At 39.0% G+C, this 21037-nt stretch overlaps 2 protein-coding genes across 35 annotated transcripts in view; one reads left to right on the top strand and one right to left on the bottom strand.

The window, feature by feature from the left end:
* The window catches only part of Pbrm1 (polybromo 1), a 99620-nt gene that overhangs the window by 15531 nt on the left and 63052 nt on the right, over positions 1–21037 (bottom strand). For 24 of the 34 annotated variants that reach the window (XM_090321174.1, XM_090321274.1, XM_090321284.1 and 21 more), the window contains 7 exons: positions 19658–19869; positions 15772–15957; positions 13768–13925; positions 11922–12185; positions 10460–10605; positions 7857–8014; positions 878–1061 (listed from right to left, as the gene is read on the bottom strand). In XM_090321174.1, coding sequence (XP_090177300.1) covers positions 878–1061; positions 7857–8014; positions 10460–10605; positions 11922–12185; positions 13768–13925; positions 15772–15957; positions 19658–19869 — 1308 coding nt within the window. The remainder of the gene's footprint in view (positions 1–877; positions 1062–7856; positions 8015–10459; positions 10606–11921; positions 12186–13767; positions 13926–15771; positions 15958–19657; positions 19870–21037) is intronic. The other 10 variants (XM_090321190.1, XM_090321352.1, XM_090321212.1 and 7 more) reach the window with 1 other exon arrangement.
* The window catches only part of Uqcc5 (ubiquinol-cytochrome c reductase complex assembly factor 5), a 72766-nt gene that overhangs the window by 24855 nt on the left and 26874 nt on the right, over positions 1–21037 (top strand). The gene's annotated exons all lie outside the window — the stretch shown is intronic.

Genomic DNA, 21037 nt, shown 5'->3' with positions numbered 1-21037 from the left:
CTGAAGCAGTAGGTCAGATCTAGCTGACTATATGATAAAGAGTTTCACAATCTATAGCAATCTGACCAATCTGCTAACAAACAGGACATGAAGCACAACCAAGTATTTCTGCCTCTATATTACAATTACTGCATTCTAAGCAAAAGACACACTATTCAAGTGGTTACCAGGGTCTAGTAGATTATGAACATTATTTTTTCTTTTTTGGTTGGTTCTGGGGCTAGAATTCAGAACTTTGCACCCTCCAGCATTTTCACTCATAGCTGACACTCTACTATTGGATCCATGTCTCTAGTTCCATTTTCTTTAGTATTTAACTAAATTAATATTGTCTATTTGAAATTTATATTGTTGTAGTTTAAGATTTAATAATTAAAACAATGAAAACATTGGGCTATACTGCTTTTGATTCTGGTCCTTATTTTCTTTTTTCTTTTGCCAGTCTGGGGCTTGAGCACTGTCCTTGGGCTTTCTCATGGCTTTTTCTATGTATGTGGTACCAAGGAATTGAACCCAGGTTTTTGTGCATGGTAGGCAAGCATTCTTAACACTAGGCTAACCTCCTGGTCTCCTGGTCTTTTTCTGTGTGTGTTGCTACTGAAGCTTGAACTCAGGATCTTATGTTCTCATGCAGCTTTTTTACTCAAGGCTGGCATTCTACCACTTGAACCATACCTCTACTTCTGACTTTTTGCTGGTGAACTGGAGATAAGAAAGAGCTCACAGTTTTCTACCTAAGATGACTTCAAACCTTGACTCTCAAATCAGAGCCTTCTTAGTAGCTAGGATTACAGATGTGAGCCAGCAATGCCATCTGAACTACCTTGTTCTGGTATGAGTTAGATAAAGAACTCATTGTACAGTTTTCAAGGTTTACCTGAAGTAATATATTTCATCATCTACTACTTTAGCAGAGAGTGAAAACCTCTTGAGTCCCTTGAATTTCTTCATCTGCTTGTCACTCTCATTGTAGCGGCTCTCACAAAGCAAAATGTCATTTTCTGATATTTCAGTTGGCCTACAGGAGAGGAAGTCCTTGAATGACAATACTGCACACTTTCCTGAAAGAGTAAGTTGGAGAAAAATTAAAAGAATATACTGGGGTACATTTAACATCTGGTTTAAGTTTTCTATCATTTTAAAAACTTAAGTTCCACTGGGTGCTGGTGGCTAATAACTGTAATTCTATCTATGAGTAGGCTAAGATCTGCTGATTGTGGTTGGAAGCCAGTCAGGGCAAGAAAAGTCCATGAGACTCTTATTTCCAATTAATCATCAAAAAGCCAGAGAGGGAGCTGGGACTCAAGTGGTAGAACACTAGTCTTGAGCAAGAAGCTGAGGAGCAGTATTTGGCTCCTGAGTTCAAGCCCCAAAACTGACACATGTCTGCACACACACATATGCACACACACAAATGTTCACATTTGAAATATACACCCTTTTTAACTTAATTTTCAAATGTGAACATTTGTGTATGGGGCTTGAACTCAGGAGAAATAGAATTCAATTTGAAGTATAGAAATAAACACATATTAGATAAAAAAGGAAGTTGGATTATTACTTTATATCATCTATAAAAATTAACTTAGAATGATCAAAGACTTAAATGTGAGAGATAAAAATATAAAAGAGAAAACCTAAGTGCTAATCTTTACTACCTCTAACTAGGCAATGTTTTCTTAGATGTAAAATCTGAAGAACACCATAAACTACAGAAAATAAACTAGACATCATCATAAGTAAAAACTTTGTGCTCTAAAGAATACCATTAAAAAGTAAAAAAGCCAAGAGTGATGGCTCACATCTGTAATCCTAGCTACTAAGGAGGCTGAGTTCTGAGGATCTCGGATCAAAGCCAGCCCAGGCACAAAAGACCTAGATACTATTGTTTTTTGTTTTTTTTTGCCAGTCCTGGGCTTGAGCTCAGGGCCTGAGCACTGCCCTTGGACTTTCTCAAGGCTAGAGCTCTACCACTTGAGCCTCAGCACCACTTCCGGTATTTTTCTATATGTGGTACTGAGGAATCGAACCCGGGTCTCCATGCATTCTAGGCAAGCACTTTAACCACTAGGCCAAACTCCCGGCAAGACCTAGATACTCTTATCTCCAATTAATCATTACAAAAAGAGAAGTGGGGCTGTGGCTCAAGGGGTAGGGTGGTAGCCTTGAGCTGAAGCTCTAAGGGATAGCGCCTATGCCCAGAGTGCAAGTCCCATGACCCCGAAGAAAAAAGGAAAAAAAAAGTAAAAAAGACAAACTATATAACAAAATAATATCTAGTATCCAGAGTTTAGTATCTAGATTTTAAGACTCAATTAAAAAATGGGCAAATAATCTCAGTAGACATTATTCCAAACATACATGAGAAGTTAATAAACACACATAACAATGTTCAACATCACTAATCAATGGGGAAATGACCAACTACAATGAGATTTCACAACTATTAGGACAAAACAAAAACAAAAACATCTGCTCAGATTGGAACACTATGAATTCTACAAGTTTCCTCAGGTAGGATGTGAAGGATAAAAGGATGTGAAAATGTGTACTTTGGTACCAGGTTCAAGTTTCTGACCCAAGGGGGTAGGAAGAGAATGCATTTACAAACAAGAGCTGAAATATAGTAGGATATACACATTCCAAATGTTTGAAAAGTAAGGATGGAGAGATTCCGGCATCAAAAGAATACCTACTAGCGGAGAATTTGACCAAACATTTTCTAGAAAGCCATCACCTTAAAAATGTGATAAAAGGGCTAAGAGTTTAGCGTAGTGGTAGAGTGTTTACCTAGCATGCACAAAAACTTGGGTTTGATTCCTTGGTACCACATGCATAGAAAAAAGCCGGAAGTACCCAAGACATGTGAAAGGGCATCAATGTATGTGAATTAATGCACCTTCTATCTGGCAAATATCATGTAACCCTTTTATTAATTACAATAAAAAATATCAAAAAAAAAGCCGGAAGTAGTGCTGAGGCTCAAGTGGTAGAGCTCTAGCCTTGAGAAAGTCCAAGGACATTGCGCAGGCCCTGAGCTCAAGCACAAGAGTGGCAAAAAAAAAAAAAAAAAAAAAGTGATAAAAGCATATGAAGTCATTCTGGATGAGAGAGACAAATGGCACATTTTCACTGGAACAAACAAAAAACCAGTAACAAGCGGTAGCATAGATATGTGGGAAAACTGGAACCCTTAAAATGTTGCATCTGTTGTATACAACAGTTTGGCAACTCCTAATAGAAGCTAAATAATTACTGTATGACTCTGCAAAAGAGCTGGAAACATGCGGGGTGCTGAAGGCTCATGCCTGTAACCTTAGCTACTCAAGGTGCTGACATCTGAAGACTGAGGTAGGAGGCCAGCAGGAGTAGGAAAGTTCATGAGATTCTTATTTCCAAATTACCACCAAAAATCCAGAAGTGAAACTGTGGCTCAAAAGCTTAGTGTCAAAGACCTGAGTTCAAGACCCACGACGGTTGTGTACACAGGGACATGTGTGCACTCACCACACACATTCAGAACTGAAAACAAAGGCTTAAAAGGTATCTGAACACCTGTGAGTATAGTAACATTATTTACAGTAGCTATATGCGCAAAAAGCTAGATGCAGGTGCCTCATACATGTAATCTTAACAAAATTTTGACATCAGCCCAGATAAAGAAATTAGAAAGACTCCATCACCAAAATAACCAGTAACAATTTTATCTGCCTCAATAGAGCTTAAAAAACATAATGTTAAGTAAAATAAGCCAGACAGAAAGGGAAAGTATCACAATTCCACTTACACAGAATATACAAATCTCACATAGACAAGAAGCAAAGATTATTAGGGTTAGGAAGGGGAGAAGAGAAAATAGTTATTGTTTAATGGGTACATAGTTTCTATTTGGGCTGGATATAGATGGCTCCTGCATCCTGTAATGCTAGCTATGGAGGTTGGAATCTGAAGGTCAAGTTCAGAGCCAGCCCAGAATGAAAGTAACCCATCTCCAATTAACCACCAGAAAACTGGAAATGGCACTGTAGCTTAAAGTAGTAGAGTACTAGCTTTGAATGAAAGAGCCCAGGGACATTCCCAGGCCTTGAGTTGAAGCGTCCAAAAAAAGTCTTTATTTGGAATAGTAGAAAATTTCCAGAAATAGACAATGATCATAATACTGTCAATTGACTTAATGCCACTAAACTTTACACTTAAAAATGGTTGAAACTGGTTAAAATAGGCTTAACTAGCAGAGTGTCCAATAGTAAAGTCAGTGTCCTGAGTTCAAACCCTCCTACTGCCAAAGCAAAAGAATCACAGCAACTCAGGAGGCTGAGATCTAAAGATCATGGTTTGAAACCAGCCGGAGCAGAAAAGTCCGCCAGACTCTCATCTTCAATTAACAGCTTAGGAAAAAAAAAAAGCCAGAAGTAGAGCCTACAACTCAAGTGGTAGAGCTTTAGCCTTGAGTGAAAAAGCTCAGAGACATTGGTCAGGCACTAAATTCAAGCCCCAGGACCAGCACAAAAAATGCTAAAACTGAAAAAAAAAATGCTAAAACTGGAACTGGAGAAATGGCCCAAGTGGTAGAGCACCAACTTTGAGCAAAAATAGTTGAATTAAGAGTTGTAGGCCTTTAGTTCAAGCGCCAGAACTGGCATACATATGAAAAGCTAAAATGGTTAATTTTATGCTACTTATAAAAAATAATAAAGCGCTCACAAATGGTAGCACATTATATACAATATTCTGAATCTGCATTTTGTAATTATAATCTGTCTTGGGTGTCCTTGTGTTTGTTCAACTAATTACTGAGGGATACTTAGGTTGTTCCAAAATTTCTGCAGGTGAATCATTTAACAAATTTGCAGAGTGTGAATACAAAGTATATATTTCTAAAAGTACAAAATCTGGAATGAAGTGCTTGTACATCTTCACTTTACAGGTATTTCTTTTTTTTTTTTTTTTTTGCCAGTCCTGGGCTTGAGCTCAGGGCCTGAGCACTGTCCTTGGACTTTCTCAAGGCTAGAGCTCTACCACTTGAGCCTCAGCACCACTTCCGGCTTTTTTCTATGTCTGTGGTACCAAGGAATCGAACCTGGGTCTTCATGCATGCTAGGCAAGCACTTTAACCACTAGGCCAAACTCCCGGCCGCTTTACAGGTATTTCAAATTACCTTCCATACAGGTAATGATAAATTTATACGACAATGAAAGTAGGTGAATAATGATTCCCTATGCTCTTTTTAAATTTTTGTTTTGTTTGAAACAGGGTCTCACTATGTAGCTCAGACTATTTTTAACTCTGTAACCCAGGAGGAGAGAGAAGGTAGGTCATTCATCTGCAAATGGACACTTGGTTCTATTGATCTATCATCCATCCATCCACCTATGTATTATTTTGTCAGTTATGGGACTTGAACTCAGAGCCTGGGCACTGTCCCTGAGCTTTTTTGTTCAAGGCCAGTGCTTTCACATTTTGAGCACCACACCACTCTGGATTTCTGCTGGTTAACTGCAGATAAAGGGTCTCATTGACTTGCCTGTCCAGATTGCAGCTTCCTAAGTATCTAGGATTACAGACATGAGCCACCAGTCTCTGGCTGGATTTATTGTATTTTATTGTTTGGTAATTATTGGGTTTAAACTCAGAGCATGTGCTTGATAAGCTATATTCTACCACTGACTATGCTGAGTGCTGGGATTACAGGAATGTACCACCATGCCTACTCCTGCTCGTGTGTGTGTGTGTGTGTGTGTGTATCTCTATATATTTTGTGCCAGTCGTGGGGCTTGAACTGAGGACCTGGGTACTGTCCCTGAGCTTCTTTTGCTCAAGGCCAGCACTCCACCACTTGAGCCTATCAACTATCCTAGAAAGCATAAATAGGATGCTGGGCTGGACACTGATGACTCATGCTTATAAATCATATCTACTCAGGAGGTTGAAATATGAGGGTCCAAGTATGAAGCCAGCTGAGGTCCTTGAGATTCATGTCTCTAGCAAGAAGCTCCTTAAATTTATCTCAAGTTACTTTATCTTTTTTATAATTTTATTTTTGTAGTTCATGGGGCTTGAACTCAGGGCTGGGCCCTGTCCCTGAGCTTTTTCACTCAAGGCTATCTATCACTCCACCACTTTAAGCCAAAACACCACTTCTGATTTTCTGTGGTTAACTGGAGTTAAGAGTTTCTCATATCCTCAGATCTCAGCTTCCTGAGCAGCTAGGATTATAGGCACAGCTAAGATTAATGTCCATAGCTAAAGAGTGAGAGTGATTGACAGTTTTAGAAGGAATGTGGTGCTTCTGGGCCTTGACTTAGGGTCCTCTGGATCCTCTAAACACAGATTTAATGACTTCTATATTCCTATATTTGTGTGTGTATATATTGTACATCTTAAAAAAATTCTTAGGTACCAAATGCAAATGATGTACATGGTATATTTAACTTTATAACTGCTTATTATTAATAGAAATACAAATATCTTGATATTTTAATTAATTTTAAATAGTTTATCTATCTCTTGGGTCTTTTCTTTTTTGTCTGTGGTTCATGGGGCTTGAACTTAGCCTGGGAGCTGTCCCTGAGCTCTTCAGCTCAAGGCTATCACCCTACCCCTGGGCCTGGGCGTTGTCCCTGAGCTCTTTGGCTTAAGGCTACCGCCCTTACCTTACAGCCAAGTCTACTTCCTGTTTTCTGGAGGTTAATTGGAGATAAGAGTATCAGGTCCTTTTGTGCCCAGGCTGGCTTTGAACCATGATCCTCAGATCTCAGCTTCTTGAGTAGTAAGGATTACAGGCATGATGCCACTGTGCCCTGTTCTCAGGTATTTTCTGTGCCTAACAAGGTCTTTAAAAAAAATACCCTTTTTCTTTCAAATATTTAAACCTTTTATTTTCCTGTCTTACTAAGGATTTTCAAATGATAACGCTTATAACAGCCACTCTTTCAGGAAAGCATTCTAAAAGATTTACTGTAGCTAGTACAAGTTAGCAGAGGTAACCCAGCACTAGTAGAAACACACAAGCTGAAAGCAATGATGCACATAATTCCATCTAAGAAATGCAATGCCACAGTGAATACTCAGTCTGACAGACTAATAGTCTTTTGAGTATTTCCCCCATTTTCTTCTTTCTTCTTTTGTTGGTCATGGGGTTTGAACTCTGGGCATGAGTGCTGTCCCTGAGCTCTTCAGCTCAAGGCCACTGCTCCACCACTTGAGCCACAGTGCTACTTCCAGTATTCTGGTGGTTAACTGGAGATAGTTTCATTGACTTTCGTGCCTGGGCTTATTTTGAACCTTGATCTGCAGATCTCAGTCTCCTGAATAGCTAGGATTACAGGTGGGAGCCACCAGCACCAAGCTTCTTTATTCTTTCAAGATATCTCCCCAGCAGCCACAATGGTTCCCCCTTTCATTGTCTATGCCAGTTCACACTCCATTCTGCTTTGTGCCTCCACTCCCCACATAATGGTTTCCTATTTATTCAGAGCCAGCCAGTTACTACACTGTGTTCAGGGCCTAGCTACCTCATAAGGCTCATTTCTTACCACACTCTCTACATTCCTCCTGCCACCCAACACTTCTATTATGTTTCAATAAAGCCCAGACACTCTAAGCTATGCCTAATAGGGAATAAAACCTAATATTCAAATAGTTTCCTTCTTAGCTTCTTCAAGACTCTACTCACATGGTACCTATTAGCAAAGCCCTTACCACTGCCCAAATGTAAGCCTTTAAGAGTATAATATAGACTTCAATTTGGTCACTGCTATGGATATAAAATCTAGAATAGTGTCTAGCACAGAAGCAGTGTTCAAGTGATTTTTATAAAGTGAATGTGATTAAATGCGAAGGCATAAATACATACCCAGAATACATGTCATGGGGCAGGTCTCTTCTAGATTACTCAGAAACACTTCCTTTTTGTAGAACATTTTTGTGGGCTCATGTTCTGTTTCTTCTGGGTGAATGAAGATGGGGCCATAAAAATATGCAGCTCCATCTCGGACCCATACTTTTTCAATTCTTGGGAGAAAAACAATTGAGAAATTATATTGAAATAATTTCATTCTTGAAGGATTATTACCTTTGCTCCCTCTGAGACTCTATATCTCATTAAGAATGCCATTAACTTGACCTTCAAAATTGTGCTCTTGTCAATTACCCTCATTTAAAGCCAACATCATCCTTGCCAGTCCTGGGGCTTGAGCACTGTCCTGAGCTTCTTCTGTTTAAGGATCTGCTCTACCACTTGAGCCACAGTGCCACTTACAGCCTTTTCTGTATATGTGATACTGAGGAACCGAACCCAGGGCGTCAGGTATGCTAGGCAAATACTCTACCACTAAGCTACATTCTCAGCCCTTGCTTCTACTCTTGACTCTTCAAGACCACTTAACCAATAGGTAATTTTTAAATTCTAACTCAAATGCTACTTATATACTTGAAACAATCCTGTTTACTCCTACAAAAGCCTTACATGATTTGCAAGCTACTCTTTTGCTCTCAGCTATCACCTAACTCAAGAATGGCTCATTCTGTTAGTAACAAACTTGACATTATTATACCTGCTAACCACTCTGCCTGTATTGTTTTTCTTGGATGATAATTTTCACACTCACTCTTTCTTTCCTTCTTTCTTTTTTTGTTGGAAACGGGGCCTGGGTGCTGTCCCTGAGCTCTTTAGCTCAAGGCTAGTGCTCTATCACTCTGAGCCACAGCCCCACAGCCCCACTTCTCATTTTCTAGTGATTAACTGGAGATAAGAGTCTCAAGGTGTTTTGTGCCTGGGCTGGTTTTGAACCCTGATCCTCAGATCTCAAGCTTCTGAGTAGCTATGATTACAGGCGTGAGCCATGGCAATTAACAAATGTTGTTTCTTAAGTGTTGGCCCAATACCAGTTTCTGAGCCAGGCCTATACAAACCAATCTCCTGGATCTGACATGTCTATTCTCTTTACTGTGCTCTATTTTTTTTAACAGCATGTATCATGATCTAACATCAACAACTTACTCAAGGTGTTTACTGTGTCTCCATGTTAAAACAAAACTTTATGAAACTAAAAGTATTTGTCTGCTTTATTACTAATGTATCCTTGGAGCTGATCAAGGTAGTGGCAAATAGTAGCCATAATAAATGTTTACCAAATGATGAAACAAACATAAGGAAACAGAAAACCAGGGAAGTAAATCATTTGTCTAAGGACATACAACTAGCAGAGCTGGGATTTGACCCCAAATATTCTGGAACCAACTGCTAGCATGTGTTTATTTTTATGTCCCTGAGTGATCAAATCCAGGGTCTTTCCCATTCTCTATCATGGAGTTATACTCCTAGTCTTTAACTGAAACTTTGTTTTGTTTTGAATTTATTTTTTTGGCAGTACTGGATTTAATTTTAGGCCCTTGCTCTTGCTAAGCAGTTGTTCTATCACTTGAGCTACACCTCCAACCTCACTGTAGCTGAGAGTGTGGGGGGAGGGTGTAGGGGGAGAGAGGGAGAGAAGGAGAAAGAGAGGGGGAGGGAGGGAGAGAGAAAGGGGGAGGGAGGAAGGGAGAGACGGGGAGAAAAGGAGGGAGAGGGAAGAAGGGAAAGAGAGAGAGCAAGAATGTGCATATGTGCGAATGCATATGTGAGAGCACACATGCCCTCATACCTGTAATCCTAGCTACTCAAGAGGCTGAGATCTGAGGATCACAGTTCAAAGCCAGCCTGGGTAGGAAAAGTCCAGTGAAACTCTTATCTTCAGTTAACCACCAGAAAACTGGAAGTGGTACAGTGGCTCAAGAGGTAGGGCGTTAGCCTTTAGCTGAAGAGCTTAGGGACAATGCCCAGGCCCAAAGCCCTGAGCCCAAGTCCCACGACCGACCCGACACCCCCCCAAAAAAAACCCCATATTTCAAATTTAAGTTGAGGAGTTTATTACACAAAGGGGAAGGTTTCTTAGCTGAGAGCAATAAATAATAGGGGTGGGGGAGGAACTAAGAACCTAGGGGGAGCTGAGGACCAGTGGCTCATACCTACAATCCTAGTTACTCATCAAGTTGAGACATCACAGTTCGAAGTGAGCCCAGGCAGGAAGTCCATGAGATTCTTATCTCCAATTAATATAACCACCAAAAAGCCCAAAGGGAAGCTATAGCTCAAAGTGGTAGAACACTAGCCTTGAGTAGAAAATGCTCAGGGATAGCACCCAGGCTCTGAGTTCAAGATCCACAACCAAAAAAAAAAAAAAAAAGGAAAAGAAGGAAGGAAGGAAGGAAGGAAGGAAGGAAGGAAGAAAGAAAGAAAGGAAGAAAGGAAGGAAGAAAGGAAGGAAGGAAGGAAAAAAAATCCATGGGGAGAATTTAAAGAAAGTGTACTGATTAGATGTGAAAGCATGGGTAGTGTGCTATGAGTTGGTTTGATGGATGTCTACTGGCCCTAAATCTTAGTCCCAATCACGTCTTCCCTACATCAATAACATTCACCTGCCCACACGAGGGCGCACCAGGCCATGGGACTTGATGAATACACAGTCGCCGACCTTCAACCACATATCATTGTAACGGAGCTGCTCAAAATAGTGGCAACCAGGTTCACCATTGGACATTTCCACAGGGACATCTTCCTTTTCCTGTGGTAAAGGAAACTGGTTTTAGAAAGGTAGCTAACAATCAGGAGTAGACAGAGAAGGGAAAAAGATGACTTTCCTTTCTATTAACATAAAAAGGAAAAACAACCATAAAAGGTTTTGATAACTGTTGGTTTAGCAAACCAAAAATTTAGATGGCTGTAATAAAATATCAGCTAGGCAACAGTGGCTCTTGCCTATAATCCCAGTAAGTCAGGATGCGGAGATCTAAGGGCTGAGGCTGGAAGCCAGCAAGGGCAGGAAAGTTCAATTAACCTCCAATTAACTACCAGAAGAGCTTTGAGCAAAAAAGCTCAGGGGCAGAGCCCAGGCCCTGAGTTCAAGCCCTAGGATTGGCACATACACATATACACACACAAAGGAAGAAAAAAAGAAAAAAAAAACCCCAGCATATCAAATATACTTACTTTTACCCTGGCACTTGAACTTGGTATTGAAGCTTTCACTTACTGGCTATCAACTGAACCAGACTTACAACTACTTGTACTTATTTTATCAGTATCCAGAAGCAGACATGTTTATTCATGCATGGATACAAAGAGCTCAGGGACAACGCCCAAACCCTAGGGTAGGGTGGTAGCCTTGAGCTGAAGAGCACAAGGGTAGTACCCAGGCCCAGAGTCCACGCCCTACAACCACAATAAACAAACAAACAAACAAACAAATAAATAACTTTGGAAAAAGTATCCTAATTTACCTGTTGAGTTGGCATTGTACAGTAAAATTAATAGCCATATTGGTCTAGAAACGTTAAAACATTTTTTTTTCATTTGTACAGAGGTAAACACACTGTATTAATTATGTAAGGTCTTATCTATGTGGGTTTGATTACAGAAACTAATAAGTATTCTCTAAATAAAATAAATAAATGATAAAAAATAAAGATAGCACATGTAATAATCCTACCATAAATCTAAAAGCGAATCCAAGAGGTAATTGTTTTACGAGTCTAATAAGGTAACTTGCTAAGTACCTTTTTAAAGTATTTGTTTTTGAAACAGGATTTACATATATAGCCCAACTTTGCCTCAAACTTGGCACTGACTGCCTCAGCCTCCTAAAATACAGGGATTATAGGGGTGTAGAAACATATGTTTATTTTTTTTCTTTCCTTTTAGTTTTCTTTAAAATTTATATTTATTTTGAAGTAGTTATATGAAGAGATTTCAATTCCACATCCTTTTAGTTTCTTCTTATTTGGCCCTAGATATTACATTCGTAAGATTTTTTCTGAGTTATGAATATCTTATATTTTTTAGATATAAAATTCTTTTCTGTATTGGTAATTAGTTACATACCTTTTCCAAGTTGAAACTGTCTTCCACTCGATTATCCTCTGAGCTATCTGTATTCTTTTCATCGTCCCCTTTATCTGCATTTGCAAATACAGAGGCTACTCGGACCACAGGCAGGGGCACATCTCGAGGAACAAACCTAACTGAGCTGATGGGCATGGTCCACAATTTAATTTTCTTAAAAGATTTGGTTTTGGCAGAATACCGTGATTCACACACAAAAACATCTTCATCTCGAAAGTTTTCTGGGCATAATTTGAAGTATTCCTAGGAGTGAGGTAGGGAAGGATAATCAGAACAGAACTCATCATTACGTGAATTTTTTTTGAAAACACAAAAGATAAAGGCAAATATTAACCAATATACCAAAGGATAAATTAATGACTTTCTAGAAATAAGGGAGAAATGGTTAGTTCTAGAAATAAGGAGGAAATTGATGGTTCTGGGGTTTGAACTCTGTGACTGGTTACTGTCCCTAAGTTCCTTCTTGCTCAAGACTAGCGCTCTACCACTTGGAGCCACAGCCCACTTCTGGCTTCTTCTATGATTAATTGGAAGTAAGAGTCTCACAGACTTTTCTGTTTGGGCTGGTTTTGAATCTAAATCTTCAGATCTCAGCCTCCTGAGTAGCTAGGATTATAGGCGTGAGCCACCACACCCAGCTGTCTTCTGTACTTTATACCACACATACAAAATGTACAACTTATTACTTGAATACCAAGCTAATAATTTAGAATGATTATCTTTCAGAAAATATCCCTGGTACTGGGCATAGAGGGTCATGCCTGTAATTACAGCTACTTGGAGAGTAGTGATCAGGAAACTGGCAGCTCAAGGCCAGCCTAGTTAAAAAACTTAGCAAGTGCCCTTATAAATGAGTAAGCCAGATATGGCAGCTTGTTCCAGTGGTCTCAGCTACAAAAAAGGTCATAGGATCATGGTCTTAGGCTGATCCCAGGCAAAAAAGCAAAGCCACCTTAAAAATTAGCCTAGTGAAAGTAAACAGGTTCTGCTCTGGGACAGGTATCAGTGGGAGGGTTGACAGAGAAGATAAATAAGGGTGAATACATTGAAGTAGTCTTTAATACATGTATAATAATAAAACACACCTGTTGAAACTGTTTTAAGGAAGAGAAAAGATGAGGGAGATGGAGGAGGTGAGTGTATTGGAGTACCTTGTATGTATGCATGGGAATGTCTGGAAGTATATGGCTCAAAGTGATAGTTTGTCTATTAGCAGAAATCTCTGAGCCCAATCCTTATTACTGTCAAAAAAGAAAGGAGGAAAAAAAGAAAGGGAGAAAGGAAGGAAGAAAGAAAGAGGAAGAGAGAAAGGAAAGAAGGAAGGAGAGAAAAAGAAAAGGTCTGGCAATACAAAAAAAATTAAATTGAATACAGTTAAACAGTATAGGCAGCAAATGATCTTATAAAGCCTTATTGAGGTAAATTTCTTCCCAAACATTTATATATAGTTATATAGACTCAATGAAAAAAATAAAACCTCGGTTTAAATAGAGTTCTAATTTGGTAAATATTGTCTTTTGTATTTTTAATTATTTTTTTGCTGGTTTGGGGTTTGAACTCAGGGCATGGGTACTGTCCCTGAGCTTTTGTGCTCAAAGCTAGCACTCTACCACTTGAGTCACAGTTCTACTTCTGGATTTTTTTGGGGGGTGGGTAATTAGATGGAAATACAAGTCTTACAGACTTTCCTGCCAGGGCTTCAATCCTTGAATCTCAGCCTCCTGAGTAGCTAGGATTACAGGTGTGAGCCAATAGTGCCTGGCTGTGTTTTTAAATTTTATTCTAAGGAAGTGATCAATAATTTTGGAACTAATGATTTTCTTACCTTGACAAACATGACCACACATTTACCTAGAATTTTACTAACAGGAACTTTATTGTAATAGTCACTCTTAAAAACTTCTTTTTCTAGAAATTTTCTTGTAGCCAGGTGGAATGTTTCATTTGGCCGATAAAACCAACAGCCATATAACCATTTTTCACCTTAAAAATAGAGAGAATAATCATTAACAGAAATCACACATTCCTTAGGAAAATACTCCATCAAGTCATTATGCAACTGTGCTTTCTAGGCAACTATTTTTAATCCAATTACTAAGAAGAAAAATAATAATAAAAATAATAATGAAGTCCATCATGGAGGTCTAAAATTGCTAATTTTCTCCTAACATTAAAAGGCATATAACACATAAAAAGAAAATACATTGATAAATATACACGTAGACTACTGTGCATGCTTCATTATTTAGCACTTGACTAGCACACTTAAAAAAATTGGAAAATCTGTATCACAGTATTTCCTACTCTGGTTTCATTAACTTTAATTATTCTTTAGCAAATATTACTAGTATGAAAGGCTACTTGCTTGCTCATTTCTTCCTCTTGACAGGGTTTCATTATGTAACTCAGGCTGGCCTTGAATTCAGGATTGCCTCAGTCTTCTAAGAACCAGTATGTGCTACTTTACATGCCCATTTTTTCTTTCTTTTTTGGGGGAGTGGTGATGATGGCAGTAATGATGCCCATTTTTCCTTTCTTTTCTTCCTTCTTTCCTTCCTTTCCTCCCTTCCTCTTTCTTTCCTCTCTCTTCCTTCCTTTTTTCTTTCCCTTCATTCCTTTTTTTTTTTTAGGGGTGGTGATGACAGAGCATCACATTTCTAGACACATGTTCAATCATACGAATCATTAAAAGTATTTTTCCTAGGAAGTCTTTTCAATAACAAATTTAAGCAGGTAATGATCAATACACAGTTCATGTGCACTTATTTGTGCCAGTCCTGGAGCTTGCAACTCAAGGGTCTGGGTGTTGTTTCTTAGCTTCTTTTGCTCAAGGATAGCACTTTACCACTTGAGCCACAGCTCCACTTCTGACTTTTTCATAGTTTATTGGAGATAAGTGTTTCAAAAACTTTATTGCCCTGTCTGGTTTTGAATCACAATCCTCAGATCTCAGACTCCTGAATAGTAGGTAGGATTACGGGCATGTGACACTGGCACCCAACTCAAGTGAGCTTTAAGTAAGAATTATCTGAATACATGAATATCAATTAAACTAAGATTTTGCAATTCTTCTGACAACCTTCAAATAGTGTTAGATCTTATGTTTGTTTTGGTGCCTGTACTGGAGCTTCAACTCAGGGTCTCATGACCTTGTTGTGTTCCAATCAAGGCTGATGTTCTACTACTTGAACCATGGATTCTTTTCCAGCTTTTTTTTTTTTAGTCAGTAATGGGCTTGAACTCTGGGCTTGGGCACTGTCCCAGAGCTCTTCAGCTCAAGGCTACTGCTCTACCATTTGAGCCACAGCACCACTTCCAGTTTTTGGTGGTTAATTGAAGAGTCTCATGGGACTTTCATGCCCAGGATGGCTTTGAACTTTGATCTTCAGGTCTCAGCCTCCTGAGTAGTTAGCATTACAGGCGTGAGCCACTGGCACCTGGCAGAACTTGTGTTTTTCATATGATGGGCTCTTAACTGTATTTATTGACACACTGAACAATTGTATTCGTTGTCACAACAGAACTATTGTTAGAAGGTGTAAAATATGTGAGTTAAAATTTTCTTTCTGCTAGGTGCTAGTGGCTCATGCCTGTAACCCTAGCTACTCAGGAGGCTGAGAGCTGAGAATTTCAGTTTGAATCCTGGGTAAGAAAGACCATGAGACTCTTATTGCCAATTAACTACCAAAAAATAAATAATAAAAAGCTTAGGGGCAGCACCTGAATTCAGGCCCTAGGACAAGCATACACACACAAAAAAAATTATCTTTTTTTCTTCCCTAAGGAGCAAGAGCACGATAAAAAGACATATCTCATCAAAGAAGCTTACCAGCTGAATCTTCCCATAGTCTCTCAATACAGACTATATGTGGTTGTAGGTTGGCTTCTGCAGGTTCCACATAGACATAATCTCCAACATGATACATGCTGTTCTTAAAGCTACAATCTTGACTATATGTGCGATGTAAGCCTGAGAGGCCTGTAGCACCAGAGGAATCTTCACTCTTTTCAGCTTCTTGGGTTAAAAAAAGAAAAAGATACTAAAATAGAATCAGACATAGATTCAAATACTACATCCTAATTCCTTCCTCCCTCCTTTAAAGAGTCTTGATACAGGGCTGGGGGTGTGGCCTAGTGGTAGAGTGCTTTCCTAGCATACAAGAACCCCTGGGTTCAATTTCTCAGTACTACATACACAGTAAAAGCTGAAAGTGATATTGTGGCTCAAGTGGTAGAGCACCAGCCTTGAGCAAAACAAGTTCAAGGACAGTATCCAGGCCCTGACTGAGTTCAAGCCCCAGGACTGGCACGCGCACGCACACACACACATACACTCCCCGAAAACAGAAAAAGAGGGAGGGGAGGGGAAAAGAGAGGGGGAGAGAGGAAAAAAACAGGTCTTGCTTTGTAGTCTAGGTTGATTTTCCTGATAATCAACTAGAATTTTTTTTTTCCTCTGGTTCTGGTACTGGGACTGGAATTCAGGGCCTGACCACTGTCTCTTAGCTTTTTTGGATAGAGCTCTACCACTTGGACCACAATTCTATTTCTGGGTTTTTGCTGGTTAATTGGTGGTGACCAGAGTCTCATGGACTTTCTTGCCTGGACTGGCTTTCAACTATAATCTTCATATACCAGCTTCTTGAGTAACTAGGATAAAACTGGTGCTAGACCTATCAAGATGCTTTTAGGTGTGCATTTAAAAAAGACAGTTGCTCAGCTTTCCTTTCTTGTTCTTATATCTCTCCATACCTCATTCTCCATGTGAGAGTAGTCAGGATATCTTTATAGCTTCAGGCAAGAATACTATTCTCTCTTAATAGTGCTGACCGCAGTAGTGAAAGAACATTCAGGACAGTAAGGAATATAATTCCACATAAGAAAATAAGGGGGTAGAGGTTTCAACACTGGAATTCTGCCTTAGCACACACACAGGAAAAATCCTGGGATTCTTCTATCCCATTCCTCCCCCTACACACACATGTGAATGTGCTTCTTTCTGAGATAATACCTTAAGAAATCCTTATTTTTCCTTACCAAAATAGATATATTATTCTTTTTCTCCAAAACTCTGATCTCTTTATTTGTGAACTGACATTGAGTACAGCAGCCTAGTGTCTAGGTATACAAGCGTGGTGATCATTAAGCAACCTGGGAAGATTTCTCACCCTGAATCCATGGGCACTGGGAAACAGAGGTTTGTCTGAAGGCTGCCCTCCAACTCTGGGAGAGATAAAATGGGCAGCAGGAGGATCAAGAGACTCAAGAATTGTTCAGGCAGCTGCTAGAGCCAGATTAGCTCCAGGAAACTCCCATCAGCTTCCCTGTGGGTGACTGCTGCTAAAGAAAAATTGGGGGGAAGGGTAGACCTAAATAAAGGTCAAGACACCTTGGCCAAGTTTGGGTGAGTGTTCCTATGTGCACACTAAAACCCTTTGACAATGCCCAGGCCTTGAGTTCAAGCCCCATGGATGACAAAAATACTTAACTGGCTTCTTGGATTTTTTTAACCTGGTTCTCTTTTCACCAGGTTTCCCAGCCAGTTAGGAATACACTAGACAGTCTATGTCAGCATCCCTTCTATAGCTCTCTAGTTTCTAGTATATTCCTTAAACATGTATGTTAAGCCAATAAAGCTGTAGATTTAAACTCCATTTATTTCCAAATCTATCACTTTATTGGCAAAGATGTAGAAACTACCTCCTACCAATCCCCCACCACCATTCTGAACAAGGATAACTACTCTGGCTAGAGTAGCTCTGTCCTTTTTGGATATATACCATCACTTATCAGAAATTGTTTCAAATAAAATCATTTTGTTTTCTTGCCTAAGAGGAAAAAACCATAAGGACATTTAGTGCCACATATTTCTAGGTAGTTATATAAATTCAAATACAAATGTCAGAAGTCAAATTTGTAACAAAAAGGACTCATTATCAAAACATCTGTAAAGTCTGATGAATGACAAAGTTAGATTTGTATGTGCGTGCGTGAGTGTGTGTGTGTGTGTGTGTGTGTGTGTGTGTGTGTGTGTGTGCCAGTCCTGGGCCCAGGGTCTGGGCAGACTTTTTGTGCTCAAAGCTAATGCTCTACCACTTGAGTTACAGCACCATTTCTGGAGTTTTACTGATTAAGTGGAAATAAGAGTGTCATTATCTTTCGCGCCTGGGCTGGCTTTAAACCATGTTCCTCAGATCTCATCCTCTTGAGTAGCTAGGAATAAAAGTCACTGGTGGCTAGCTCAAAGTTAGATTTTTAAATTTCTATGAGTAAATTAAACTTTCCTCTAAGATATGAGGTTAAAATGAGTATGATCTTACTTATTTTGCACCCAGTATTTAAAAGTTATGCTACTTGATATGGTAATAACTTGAAGTATTTAAGCATAGAGAATGCTTTATTTATTTATTTATTTTTTTGCCAGTGCTGGCCTTGGGCTCAGGGCCTGACCACTGTCCTTGGGTTTTCTCAAGCTCTACCACTTGAGCCACAGAACCACTTCTAGGTCTTTTTCTATGTATGTATTACTGAGGAATTGAACCTGAGCCTTCATGCATTCTAGGCAAGCACAATACCACTAGACTAAACTCCTGGCCTAGAGAATGCATTCTAGCTCCAAGTGGGCTCCTTAAGTTATCATCTAATAACAGGATGAGGAGGTATTAGATTTTAATACTTGTGAACTAACTGTTCCTTAGAACAGTTGTGTCAAAGTTAACTTTCAATCTTTTTTTTTTTTTTTTTTTTTTTTTTTTTTTTGTGGGTCACAGGGATTGAACTCGACCTGGGCACTGTACCTCAGCTCTTCAGCTCAAGGCTACTCTTCAGCTCAAGGTTACTGCTTGAGCCAAGCCCCACTCCCATTTTCTAGAGGTTAATTGGAGATAAGAGTCTCAGGTCCTTTTGTACCCCAGCTGGCTTTGAACCTTGATCCTCAGATCTTAGCCTCCTGAGTAGCTAGGATTACAGGCATGAGCCACTGTGCCCAGCTTTTTTTTTTTTTTTTTTTGGTAATGCCTGTATTGAGGTGTGGGCATTTTTCCTTAGCTTTTTTGCTCATCTGGTACGCTATAACTTGAGCCACAATTCTACTCTGGCTTTTTGCTGGTTAATTATAGATAAGAATTTCTCAAACTTGTCTGTCTCAATTGGCTTCAAACTTTTATCTTCAGATTTGAGGCTTCTGAGATTATAGGCATGAACTACTATGAATCATTATGCCTGGCTCTGTAACTTTCTGCCGGGGCCAACCGGCAGCAAACCAGGGTTCGCAGATTGGGGTTCCTGAAATCGGGGGCAAGGACTAGCAAGAAATAGAAGAGAGACAGACACACCGGGTCCGGGATGTCCGCAGTCCAGGCAAAAACTGCCGAGACTGCCGCGTTTATTTTCCACTCCCCCTTCTTCCCTCCTCCTGACCCAGGGAACCTCCAGGTGTTACATTCATATGGTAATTCTCAGGTCATTTACATAGAATAGGGCCAGAAAGCAATAAGACAATAAAGCCATCGTCTGATGCAAGTCAAGGTACAGTTTGATTCCACTCTGGCTCCCAACAACTTTCAATTGTAATCTGGCAACCAAAATGATTTATGATAAAAGCATTTCTGTCTCATGTCTAATATAAAATACCAAAAGCCAAAGACTTCATAATAGACTTTTCCAGCTAGAACAAAATATAATATTTCTTCATACTTAAAGGACAAGAAACCAACCTCTTTTTTCTTCTTCTCGTTTTAGTTTATCTTCTTCTATTTCTTTTGGCAATTTCTCCTTTTTTTCTTTCTCCACATCATTATGCAAATGTTTCGTGGTATAGCTGAGTGCTGGAGAAAGAAGAATCTCTCCATTTTTGCAGAGTTCATCACGAATTTTAATAAAAAACTGCTGAAGTTCTACTGCATCCTCATATATTTCAGAGTCTGTCCTATAAAAGGCATGAAGAATATCCACTGATATATAAGTTGCTTTTTTTACACAGGTGAATTTTCTGTTAAATTTTATTAAATGCTATGTTAATTGTTGTAATGATTTTTCTGTAAGTTCTAAAAAGTTTATCCTTGTGAGGTTTATTAGAACACAGTATCTGAGGTAACACTTTACCAGGCCCTTCCATTTCCTTTACCTCCAGCCTCATTCTTTGGGCAGCTCATGTAAAAGGAAAGGTCTTAGCATTTTTGACATCAAAGGTATATATACATCAATCGATTGTAGTAGAAGATAGTCTCCTACTTAAGGACTGTACCAAAGCTCCTGACAAATTAACCATTTTAAAATTCCAGACCATTTAATCTTTAGATTAACTTTTACTCTCTTAATTGCGGACCCAAATCTTATAAAAAGTATTAACAAAATATTTAGGTGAGGTCCACATTCTTCCTTTAAATTACAAAGCTATGAGTGTATCCTGTAACAGTTACAGACTTTAGAATTTCTGAGAAATAACTTATTCTGAGGAATTCAATACACTGAAAGATGAAAAAAAAAGTGGCATAATCAGGACTTTTCTGAGCTTCATTTTTCCCCACTTGTAAAATAAAGGAAGGGGCAAAATAAAAGAACTATTTTATTATTATCCTTAATCCACTGTATTTAGAGGAACGTATAAATATAATTCTATTAACTAAGAATATCAACATCTAAAAATTTACTCAGAAGACTAACCACAGACAAATATCTTATTAACAATTAGAGTTATTCATGTCAAGGGAGTGTTGCAGGCAAAGGAAGGCCAGTTAGCCATTTTTGATACATACCATATCACTTCAAAAAAGCCTCTAGATGTCTCTCTTTCAGAAAAGGGAACTGGTAAGCACTAACACTGCCAATAAACGAAATGAGTATTTCTAGAGAGGTCTGAAATATGCACTCAAGTTAGAGAAATGCTAACATCTGTAGGAAAATAATACAAATAAAACCATGGGAAAGGCATCATTTTGACTTGTTTTCCTTCTTTTTTGTTGAATTAATGGGCATTACACTTAGCGTCTACTGCTTGCTAGGAAGGCACTTTACCACTTTAGTCACTGTACCAGCTCTTGACCTATTTTCCTGAATACAGATTCCACAGTCTGTTTTCTTAAAATTAAATTCAT

Source organism: Megascapheus bottae, chromosome 2, assembly GCF_031878675.1.
Source record: "Megascapheus bottae isolate mThoBot1 chromosome 2, mThoBot2.hap1, whole genome shotgun sequence".
NCBI lineage: Eukaryota > Metazoa > Chordata > Mammalia > Rodentia > Geomyidae > Megascapheus > Megascapheus bottae.
Note: the sequence above shows the minus strand (reverse complement) of the source record. Positions and strands in the feature narration are given on the sequence as shown.